This window comes from Acartia tonsa, unplaced genomic scaffold, assembly GCF_053477335.1.
Source record: "Acartia tonsa isolate MP-2025a unplaced genomic scaffold, ASM5347733v1 sca12, whole genome shotgun sequence".
Taxonomy (NCBI): Eukaryota; Metazoa; Arthropoda; class Copepoda; order Calanoida; family Acartiidae; genus Acartia; species Acartia tonsa.
This window is the reverse complement of record NW_027649606.1, coordinates 19,816-32,633: the sequence shown is the minus strand read 5'-3', so window position 1 is coordinate 32,633 and position 12,818 is coordinate 19,816. Positions and strand designations below refer to the sequence as shown.

Genomic DNA, 12,818 nt, shown 5'->3' with positions numbered 1-12,818 from the left:
CACCAAGTATATCTACTGTTGCGTTTGGGATTGATTTATTTTTGTAATCAATAATTTTTTTAATGTCTGATAGGAAGTTATTTACGTTAGTAAATGTGTTGGATGGAGGTCTGTAAACAGAGGATATTAGTCTGTTTGCATTTTTGAGTTTAAGGTGAATAGTTATTATTTCCGTGTCATTGTTAATGAAAGTGCACTCTTTTATTATGTTAACATTTAGTTTTTTTTTGGACAATATGGCAGTCCCACCACCTCTTTTATTATTCCTGAGGATGCTGGCAAAGTTGTAACCTGGTATGCTGAAATTTGTGTGATTACTCCAGACTTCAGTGAGACAGATTATGTCAATTTTGTGGTTGATTTCTTCTAGAAGAACAGTGAGCATATCACTGTTCTTGTCTAGTGAGCGAATGTTTAAGTGACCTATTATAAAATTATTTATGTAGTCTGAGTTAAATGAGTTAAAATTTATATAGTTTGCTTTGTAGTCATTAATGTTGATGCTATATACATTCTCCACTATTTTAAGGTCATCTATATTGAATTGTGATTGTAGGTAACCCTGTCGTACCTGCATCCCTGTGTCTTAAGTTAGCTACCCCCTGTTCGCTAAGGAGGCGTATGTATAACGAAGACATTCGCAGAATGTGAGACACTGAAATGTGAAATATTAGGTAATAATACTTAAAATCATATTATTATGTAGTTTTGTAAAGTTGAAAATAATTTGAGGAATTTTATGACATGGGTCGTCGCAGTTATAGGTATTAAAGAGAAGTATAGCTTTCATTGAGATTAAATATTTATTAGTGTATGTAGCAATAAAAAAAATTTATTTATTTATGTAGCAATACGGTGGTTAATAATATACCGTTACAGAGGTCTGCACTTAAAATTTTAGTTATTATATATGATAGTTTGTTTATGTTGAGATTAATATTTGTTGGTATGTAGCAAATTCATAATACAAGTAACATAATATAGAGAAAAGAAAAAACGACTTTTATTTATGTAGCAATAGGTCAAGAGAAGATTGTAGCTAATTAAATATTTGTTGGTTTGTAGCAAATTCATTTTACAAGTAACATAATATAAGAAAGAAAAAACTACTTTTTATATGTGGCAATAGTGGTTAAGAGAAGATTGTAGTTAATTAAATATTTGTTGGTTTGTAGCAAATTCATAATACAAGTAACATAATATAAAGAAAAGAAAAAACGAATTTTTTTATGTGGCAATAGTGGTTAAGAGAAGATTGTAGTTAATTAGAAGATCCATATGCTTAAATAATAGGTGTTCTAGTTGAGAACAGAATTTTAAGTTTGTATAAGGAAGTAAGAAGTTTGTAGGCTGGATAATTGTATTGTAGTTGGTAATGTAGATTTATATCAGGATCTTTGGTTTTGTAGATGTTGTAGATGTTTGTAGATGTTGATGTAGATTTTTTAATGGAAGCGCATATCCACTTGACTGAAAAAAGGAGATTGTTAGAATAGATTAAGTTTACAAGTATTGAAATGAAAAAGAAAATTTTCCTAGAGTGGCACTCTGTTATAAAAATCATAAAAAATATGAATTCAATTATAGACTTGAGAGTTATTGTATGTAGTTTGAGTGCTGACATAGAATTTTTTCTTACATATTTTGTAAAAAGTTTGTATTCATTAAAAACTTAGGAAATGGAGCCACTCTGTAAGAAGTAGTTATTGTTTTTTGGAATAAGGAATATATGGGGTAGATTGTATGCTTTTTATATCCTCCTTGTATTTATTGTAGAAGGCGTCGATTTCTGAAATGTCCGCCCATTTTTCGTTGTATTTTAACTTAAAAAAATAGCGATTTTGGTGAATGCCGAGTCTGGTTTTTATCTTATCTTGCGTACGGATTGTATAACTTAGCTTGTTGATGCGATTAACCGCATCTTTAGCACAAGTCGGGATCGCTCTGTTCACTCCTAAGCCTAATTTTTTACCCAGTTGCGCCGCCCCTTGGAAGATGGCCTCTGATGCATAGATTTTGGTGTTGTTGTCTATATTTAGAGGATTAGGGGGGATGGTAAATTTGATAAGAGTTTTGTTTTTGTCTTTGGCTGGGATAATGATGACCTGTTTGGGCTCAAATATCCTGCTTTTGTTAGCTAAGTCAATGTTCTCTGCGTCAGTCAGTTCTGTCTTATTTTTGTGTGTTTTGTATTTTTGTTTGATGCCTGTGGATAGAAGCTGTGTTATGGTGTTTTTGCTTTGCTCAACTGTGGCTTCACCCTTCAGGGTCAGAAAGTAATCATTCTTATTTTTCTTAAATTCACTACGGATTCTTTCTTCCCTTTTCAACCCTTCTCTAAAGATGCTTAAGTTTTCTTTGAATGCATTTGAGATGTTTAGACGCATTTTTTCAATTTGCCCCTTATTTGATTTAACTTGAAGGTTGTCAACACAGTGGTCAAGAATTCTGCTAAGAAATTCTTGCTCGTAGTCAAGAAGAATTAGGTTAGTATCTGTCATGATGATATGAGTGTGTGCAGTGATTGTTGATCTGTGTTAAGTGAGATTATTTATTTGTAGAATGATGGAATTGGCTATTTGCTTTTATGAATGCTGATGTAAAAAATTTAAGTATGTATTACTTAATGTTTGCTGTTTGAAGTATTTGTTTAAAATTTCAGTGTGTTCACTTTAGGTTTAATCACATGACTAACTGAGAACTGTATTCTCTGAGAGCTGAAACTAAACTGAGAGCTGAAACTAAAATTTAAATTTCTTATTTTCCAAAAAAAAATTCTTTGAAGATCATTTATTTCCACTAAATATTATGTTTCTGTAAAATCAATGCATAAATCCCTTCAAGAATATTTACTTCAACAGAATCAAACTTTAAAGATGAGAGAAAAGTATAAATAAGTATTTTTTTATTGATTTCATGGTATCTGAGCATATAAAAAGGTAACACCTAAATTTGCCTTTTTTGTCAATTTTCCTTGAAATATGGAGATATCTCAAAACTGATTGATGGGCCTTGTAAAGGAAGTATTTGAGTATTTTAGGTCGAAAAAGGTCTATTTTGTAAGCATTTTTGACTGAGTTGTGGCCAAATATTGATGAAACATATAAAAAAGTAACACACTTTATAATAAGCCCTAACAAAATAGGGATAGATGTCACAACTTTTGACGTGCCAATTCTATTGACGTCATATAATACCCTTTAACCCATCTCTTTTCTAGGGAGTTTCTTTCCCCCGTACCTTTTTCTTTCCCTCTACTATGACGTCAATAGAACACGTATGCCAAATGTGGTGACATCTATCCCCATTTTGCTGGAGGTAAAGTTTTCTTATGCCTAACAATTATTGCGGTTCCCTAACCTTGCAGGGCCATACTATGCCCAATTCAAACTAACACACGAAAGATTCGCCTGTGTTTAGGGAAGCCTGTGTTTTGGGAACCATACAACTGAAAAAATATTATCTTAAACAAGAAAACTTGTAATAATACAGTTTCAGATAAGATAAAAATAAAAGAACTTGCAAAGTGAATAATTAGATATTTGACTAAAAATTAATTTAATTTATTTGACAGAATAATTGGAATTAAATAATTTTAAACTATTGGATCTACTGCAGTTCACGGTAAAATATTGCGGGTAACGAATATTGCCAAAAATCATTGGATCAATCGCAGGGGAGTCCAAGCTCATTTTTTTTTTTGGGGGGGGGGGGTAAAAATTGAAAATCCAAAATTTTGGGGAAATTCATTTAAGAGGGGGGGGGTAATCACCCCATTACCCCCCTCCTTGGACGTCTATGTTCAACCGTTTGGCAGCCTTTAAAATTCATAGATTTTTGGCAATATTCGTTACCAGCAATATTTTACCGTGAACTGCAGTAGATCCAAACTATTTTTTTTATCAACATATCCAATCCGCCTAATTTTATGGCAATGAAGTTTATATTATGTCTCAAGCGAGGGACTTCTAGACTTACAAATTTATATATTTTTGTTGGAAAAACCGAAATAATTTTTCATATGATATTAGGATCAACGGGAGACCATTACAGTTTTTATCTATTTACATTTTTCCTCTAGATATTATATAAACATATGAAAATGTAATGATATATATTTTTTAAAGATTATTAGTTTGTATAAACAATAGCGGCTTCGCCCCTAGCCTCTAGGGGCTTTGCCCAAAGAGGTAATAAAGAAAAGAAAAAATAAGCTGATACTAAGTACTGGAGCTGCTGACACTTATTTCAAATACCTAATTATAAAAAAAAGATAAATCGCCAACACTAATTTCAAATAATTTTTTAAAAAGGGGGGAGATTTTTTTATTTTTTGGGTGTTAGGGGTTTCCCAACCCTCAAGAAAATAGCCTAAAACCACCACGGACGGGCAGACGGACAGACAGACGGATGGACGGACAGACATCATTCTTTTTTTGTATTATAGATTAGGGGTATCCAATTAAAGTGTGAAGATAAGATAAGTTTATTACTTTAGGTCAGGTTTGATTATTAGTTACTGGACAAAGTGTCTCAAAAATCAGCCAGATGAAGTCATGATAATGAGGGATTATCCATCTCTTTTTTGAGGGTTTTTCTTTCCCACTTCTCTCATCTCCCTTAATTTTATGACGACACATAGCTGATTTTTGAGACCCTTTGTTCAGTTACGTTATATTATGTTAGGTACTGGGTAGCCTCGCAGGTTTAGGCCCCACAGGAAACTTCAACCTTTCCATTATTTTTAATTTTTATCAAAAACGTGTTAGGGGGGTTGGTGTTGAATTTGCTTTTTGAGGGACACTACTAAACAGTAAACAAAATATTGATTATTACCCTTTAACATTGACTGGAAGATCTTGATAACTTATTTGAGTCTGCCACCCTCCAAGACAAATATAATTTGATTTTGGACCAACATTTATCCTGAATAAAATAAAAGTGATTAAATTAATTAACACATTACATTACAAAATTTGTTTATGGCACTTAATTATAACTATCAAAATAAAAATCATAAATCTAAAACCCATTTTGTTAGCCGCGGAAAGCTGTCTATAATACAATCAGATAAATAACTAGTATAAATCCCCTTTTTTTTACTTTAAATCTATAGTTAAAAGTAATAAGGTTTTATTGATAGTCGCGAGTTCTCCATAGTCGGAAGGCTTCATATAGGTCCTAACCTTGTTTTAATTGTTAGAGATGCTTGAATAAGATAATTCAATTGAAAAGACTTACTTCAATCCTTTTTCATCAGGACATTCATAGTAGAACTGTATCAAATCTTCAGCATCTCCACATCTAATTTTATAGAAATTATATTAATATAGAATAAAAAAGAGTTTAGCAATTCATTTTATAAGAATAGTTTCATTATGAACAAGATATGTTATAACACACACCTAACCTAAACGTTTTATAACCTAACCCATTAGCCCATTACAGGCATTAGGCATACACCTACCATTACCTCGTAAGGGCAGGATTCTCCTTCGATTTAAGTGATCATCTAGAGAATCCAGAGTATAATCCGTTGTAATGGGATGCGATACTCTAACACCCAAGGATATTAGGTTAAGTAACATCAATCAGACAACCTACCCTTTGATTGCATGACCGTTGTCTGAAGAGTCCTAACTGTGCATGGTAGTGAGTTGCGCCTGTTTATGGGCCATTGCATACTCTTACTATTTATGTCGCGCACCTGACACAGCAGCAGTATGAACTATTTTTAACGTCTTTAGTTAGGACGCGGTGTCGGTCCGAGATTCGAACCTATTACCTTCCCGGCTACGAGCGGCTGCGCTACGTGTTAAGCCACGATCGCTGGTTAGTTACATACCTAACCTAATCAAACATTATATAAGGAAACAATGATAAAAATTCCACTCTTTCAAATACTTAATGTGAAACCCTTTTATTTCAAAATATATGAGAAAAAATCATATACATTTATATGGGTTCGTAGTAAATAGATTATTTAAATAATCTTCATTTTCAAAGAAATTAATTAATTCTGTAGGAATTTGCTATTGTGTTATCTTAAAAGTAAATCCTTACCTGATGTTAACTGTTGTAAATCCCTGCTATCAAAATTTGGGTTTAGTAATAAAGAATTCTATTATCATTCATGGATAGGACAATGAGAATAAATTAACCACTCTTAATTTATTGTTCTAAGATTCTAAAATTAATTCAGCCATGAACGTCTTTTCCGAATATGTTAATAATTACAAAATATATACCAAACACTTGGTTTAGTTTAAACTGATTAAAATATTGTAATTAAGTAAAACACACAAGAATTTTGATTTTCCTCATTGTCCAACCACAAATTATACCTATTTATGGTAATCACTAAACACTTAGCAATTAAAAATTACTCACATCAAATTTTGATTTTTATAAAAAAAAGTTAATGATAAATATTTATTTTCGTGCAGTCATCCTATTTTTAAAGTCTTTATAACTATTCTATCGAAGATAGTAACTTTATCATTTATGTCTTATAATAGAGATTGAGTTTGAAATTTTTGAAACAAAAGTTGCCTAACTTTAAATTGGTAAAAAAATAAAAAAATGTTATTTTGAAATTTACTTTATTAGGCACCATTATTAAACCTCACCACTGCACTGTATGAAATAACATGTTATCACTACTATAATCATGGATTATAATATTTATTTGCCTTTTTTTTTCATATAATTCGTTGACTAAACCTCCCTGGTTATCACATTGTTCTGTTTTGCCTCTGAGGTACAATTCTGTCACATTATGCAGACCATTTATAGGGCAGATTACTCTATCAACCCCTTTCCTAAAAAACCAAGGATGACAACATCCATAAAAGCAAAGCTCTGAAACTGTAGGACAAATAGACATTAACAATTGTAAAGTATCAGAACTGAATAATCAGAATATAAATAATCATTTAGGACATACTTACATATATTATTAGGACTTGATTATAGAGTTGTTTCGCTCATAATATTTTACTTTGTTGTCCCAGGAATCAGTATACCAAAACTAATATCAATCGGGATAATTGTTGTTAAAAAAGAGAAAAAATCAACATGTTGAAAATGGACGTACGGACATTCTGGTAAAGATTATAGAGTTGCTACGCTTTCTAAATTGTACCATTTACTACAGGGATCACCACTATAGGACAATTCTAACGCGCCTAAATTAACGGAAAAAGCTATCCGTCACGGACGGACGGACGTACGGACCGACCCTAATTATAGAAAAGTTTCACTTTTAATAAAAGTAAAGCAATTTGTAAGGTTGAAGCGTCCATTGAAAGGACAGATTACTTTTTATATTTTTAAATTTAAAGTAAATTTAAAGACAAGAATCTGAAGATATTACACTTTAGACATCTTAAAGACGATTTATGGGCATATTACCTTTTATATATTTATCCCATTCTTAGAGGAGATTATAACATTTATATGAATAGGTAAATTGCTTGGATAAATTTAGGTAATTAAGTATTAATCATAAAGCATTTGAGAGCGACAAATTTGTAAACAAAAACATGTGTCTTTTTTGATATAGCTAAATGCACAATGTAGATTAGAAATCCTTAAAGAATTTAAATAAATAACCTTATTAGAGTAGTGTAGATCATATACTTTTCATCAAAATTTGTAAATGAACAAGCAGCATCTTTATAACTGGTTGGGGATCCCTCCTGAAAAAAATATTAGATAAATGAATTGATATGTATAAATTTTATTATCTTTTTTGATGATTGGTAAAAGTATAAATTTATCAAGTAAAATTTATGACCCTTTTTCATTCCAAAAAAATCCTTTACTTGATTTTAAAATTAAGATTTGCTTATCAAAACTTTTCTTCAAATCTTTAATTATTTTTTTTTCCAAACTAAACTTTTCAAAAGTATTTTAAGGTTCTGGTTAAATATCATATGGTAATATCATTTTTTCTTGTTAATTCTGTTATCCTTTTAGTTAATTCTAATTACAAAATCATTTCATGAAAATGGATTAAAATAATCCTTTAATTAACTCTTCAACTTTTTAGATAAAAATAACATTCCATATTTTTTAAGCAACAAATATTCTTTATAAACCTTTGTCCGCCCGTTCAAACTATGGACATTTATTGTTCTTGTTTTCTGTCTGTTAATTTATAACGCAATGAGGATTAATGGTCACAAAGAGGAATTTCGAATCATGGAAAGGAAACGAAGTTGCGGTTTTCGTTACAGTAGCTTTTGAAAGGTTATTTTAGGATAGGTTATGTTAGGTAAATGTTAATGATTGCCACGCAGGGTTAGAAAATAGTCCCCGCATTGTTATAGCCCCCCGCAGGGACTATAAATACTAGAAAAGCTACAGTGAAAATACGACGAACCCAGCAACTTCGTTTCCTTTCCATGATCGGAAATTTCATAGATTAAATACTTCTTAGTTTTCTCATGATCAATATGCACTAACTTACTTTTTTGCCGTTCTACACATGGAAGTTATTATCTTTGTTTTAATTTAAAAGTTAAAGTTTAGCCCTTGCTATATGTAACTCCGCAGTATAATCTTAAAAAATAAAAATATTATGATACAGGTGAACGTTGCTACAGAATTCTAGATCTGTAAACTATGTATGGTGTATTTCATGATTAAAGGATATATTTTCTTTTAATTTTTTTATGTATGTATTACTAAAGCAAAAAAGCTTACCACAAATTACATAAACACTTTCTTGCCATATTTAGTAAATGTTGAAATAAAAAGACAATTTGTGAAGTAAAAGCTTAGCTTAGAACACACGACATAATTATATATAGAAAATCATTACTGTAAGGTTTTTTTTGTATGAGATAAATAAGTTTAACTTAATAAGTAGGTAATGCATTGGTCTTTTAATGGCGATTGCACTACTATAGGGACATCGAGTAAACTCTGCAGAGACTTTACTTTTACCTTTAATAAGACGGAATCAAGTTTTAATTTAATCTTTGTATAAGAGTAACAGGATCTGTGACTGTCTGTATTTCTGTATGTGTTGGTCATGCTAAATGCAGAGCTGATAAGGTTCTCCTTTACAGATTAGCTTCACATTGGTCCTGGGAAGGTTAATTACTATTTTCGGGAGAGTACCTCCCCTCTAAATCGAATAGTATGACCCAACCCCAACAAAATTTTATCTCACTTTATTTTTGAAAGTTACATAAAAGGCAGCTGCTTTTCTAAAATTCATTTGAGAGAAAATGCGCAAACTATCCTGTTGAATCCCTGTCAACTTTAACACTGCAGATAATTTTAAATCTGAAGATGGTTTCTGAAGATTCTGTATATAAGACTTTCACAGTAAAAATCGCTCCATTACTGGTCTCAAAATTAAAGTTTTTACTATGCCAGTAAAACTTTAGAAGCCCCTAAAGTTAGATGTAACTTTGGAAGCAATTTAAAGAGGATGTGTTTTATTCCATTTTCTTTATAGTTTGTCTTTATGTTTTTTGTGTTTGCAATTTTATAAAAAAAAAAGTTTTCTATTTTTATGCAATACATTTTGGTGTAAATGAGTTTTAACCAACAATGTGTATTCTATGCAGCTTTACTTCCATAACTTTCTAATTTTTTCGGAAGGATGAAATCTGCAAAATCTTAAATTTAGAGCAATTTTTAACTTTTAATATCCATTTTAAATTTAATATATTTTATATTTTATTTTCTAGATTTAAAAGAATTCTAGCCAGACAGGGCTTAAAACCATGTGGAAGCCTAACCACTATATAAACATTTTAACCTAACTATTATTACCCAAAAAAAACACTACCTAACTTATTGAGTTTTTAAATTTATTTTATTTTCATATTTGTGTGATATCACCACAAGTTGTCTTGTTTTTAAGTGGAAAAGAGATTAACTAAATGTTTTGTAAAAATGTCACATTCTAGTTTTAAAAGTTTAGCATTTCAAAGAATCATTATTTTATAACTTTTAAATTTATATAAAACTATTTCAAAGATATATCCAGTAAGATCTCAGAAACCATTAAATCACAGTGTACGAAATTCCAGGGAACTTTGAAGGAAGATTTTAGGCTTTTTTGCGACGAAGACCAAACTGCATAACTTTTGCACCACTTTTGACGTCATGCATATTCTCTATCTCTTTTTTAGGGGTTTTCTTTCCCACTTCTCCTCTCATCTTCCTCATTTTATGACGTCACAGGATTTAAGAGTAACACAAAAGTTATGCAGTTTGATCTTCGTCCTTCTTCGCAAAGGAGAAAAGTTTTTCTCCTAAAGTTGCCCTCTAATTTTAATTAATTATACTTTTACAATAAGAAAGTGGAAAAGAGATTAACTAAATGTTTTGTAAAAATGTCACATTTTAGTTTTAAAAGTTTAGCATTTCAAAGAATCATTATTTTATAACTTTTAAATTTATATAAAAACTATTTCAAAGATATATCCAGTAAGATCTCAGAAACCATTAAATCGCAGTGTACGAAATTCCAGGGAACTTTGAAGGAAGATTTTAGGCTTTTTTGCGACGAAGACCAAACTGCATAACTTTTGCACCACTTTTGACGTCATATTCTCCATCTCTTTTTTAGGGGTTTTCTTTCCCACTTCTCCTCTTATCTTCCTTATTTTATGACGTCAAAGGATTCAAAAGTAACACAAAAGTTATGCAGTTTGATCTTCGTCCTTTTTCGCAAAGGAGAAAAGTTTTTCTTCTAAAGTTGCCCTCTAATTTTAATTAATTATACTTTTACAATAAAAAAGTAAAAAAATAATTTCAGGTGGGGAATTTTCTAGGGTGATTACTCTTAGACCTATAACAAGCTTTATTGTAAAGGAGAACCCTATCGTTTCAGTGGTAGCGAGATCCTTTGCTACACACGGACAAACATCCTGTTACTTTTATTTAATGATAAAAATAATTGAGGAAAGTTCTTAAGTCTTAATAGAATTAATTGTAAAAAAAAGGTTATATAAAGAATATCATGTTAAAACATTTATCTTATCCTTTCTCATTTTTATTTGAAGAAAGAAAACAAACTTTTCTTTTATCTAATATTAGAACTAAAACTCTTTGAAAAGTTGGGAATTCATATCACAATGAGATACCATTAATTATCCTATAAAGTAGTAAGGTTACTTTTGTCTAAGATTTGGATAACTACTGAACTGATTTAGTTATCCATCTTAAGGATGCTTTATATAGGTTAATTTTGGGATGGTTTAAAGCCTATTTTATTTTCAGATTTAGGTCTTGAGATGGTTTTAGGCTATATCCGACACCCTCCCATCCACACCTTCCGATAAAGAGCTCACAGAGGACAGGGGCGTAGTAGGTATTGATATGCCCCAACATACATGAGCAATAAAAGGTTTATTTACCTGAATTTCCAAAATATTTTCATCCCTTCTAAACATCCTCAAACATTTGTATTTTCTGTCACAGCCTAAACAGTTTTTCTATCCTATTATATAAAGTAGTAAGCGTTTTTTGTCTGTCCCGAAAGATCTCGCTAACCGCTGAACCGATATTGTTCTCCTTTACAGTGAAGCTTCTTATAGGCCCTGGGAAACTATTTTTAGGGAGGGTGTCTTCACCCCTCTACCCCCCCAAAATTTTTTGTGAAACTCAAATTTAAAATGGGATGAGGTCGACTTTTTCCCCTACTACCTTAAGTGCCCCTAGAGGCTTCTAGGGGGGCGTAGCCGCTAGTCATCTTATATTTCACCGACTCTCCTCTAATAGATCCCATTCTACATTTTATTACATAAGTTTAGTTTTTAACATGGTATTTGGTATCATAACTGAAAAATAAATTCTTTATTTGTCTGTCTGTTTGTCTATCTGTTTATCTATCTATCTAAAGGGAATGCAAAAAAATGTGGATATTTTTAAAAATCCTAATTGCGCGGCTTGTGTTAGTAGTAGAAAAATACTTCGCATACCGTTAGAACCGCACAGGAACTGTTCTTATATTTCCAAAAAAAATTGAGTTCATAGCGTAACACTTTTCTACTACAAACACAAGCCGCGCAATTCGAATTTTAAAAATTTACGCACTTCTTTTTGCACATCATATTCTCTAATATTTACTAATATACTCGCAAGTCAGTTGGGATATTATACCAAGTAGCTCCCTAACTATATGTAGCAGAGTAATCGTTTTTATATTTACAAAAAGTATAATTCTTAGCGGTTCTAACGGTATGCGTAACATTTTTTCTATTATTAACACAACCCGCGCAATTTGAATTTGCACACCCTTTATCTATCTATCTATATCTATGTACCTGCATTAGTTTGTGCTACTATCTTGATATAATCTTCACTCTCGTCCATAATTTCTACACACGCAGTCCTAGAGAGCTCGTACGAACTAAAATAAAATATCCTGTGTAAAAATTGTCTTCTTCAAACTTAAATTCTTCTAAAAACATAAAAAAGAACAATTTTGGGTATTTAGAGAACATAAGAAAAACTTTGAGAGGTCAGGAAAATCATAAGCTTTAGAATACTTTTTTTAGCTGTATTCAAAATAACGCTCTATAAAGTTCAAAATTAATTTCTTTTATTCAAAACAATCTTTATTAAAGATGAATAGAGACTAATGATTTCTCAAACGCCTAAAGGTTCTTTAAAAATCTAGAAAATACAGTTTTTTTTCTCAACTACCAGGTTTTAAAAATGTACTATTTAAAATATAATTTCTGTACAGAGATTATAAAAGCTAAACTCTGTTAAGTAGTTTTAGACACTGAAAGTTTTATTATTCCTGGAAGGATTTAGCTATGAAAATAATTTTGTGTAATCCTCAA

General features: G+C 31.0%; 1 protein-coding gene across 1 annotated transcript; it reads right to left on the bottom strand.

Moving 5' to 3' along the window:
* Window positions 1–4,836: 4,836 nt before the first annotated feature.
* LOC145311636 (uncharacterized) lies at window positions 4,837–12,401 on the bottom strand (the record flags this gene model as incomplete). Its single annotated transcript, XM_080150569.1, has 7 exons — window positions 12,294–12,401; window positions 11,385–11,449; window positions 7,615–7,700; window positions 6,731–6,821; window positions 6,064–6,089; window positions 5,242–5,304; window positions 4,837–4,926 (listed from the first exon to the last, which is right to left on the bottom strand). Coding segments are annotated over exons 1-7 (470 nt in total), but the record flags the coding sequence as incomplete, so codon positions are not given.
* Between the last annotated feature and the right edge of the window lie 417 nt (window positions 12,402–12,818).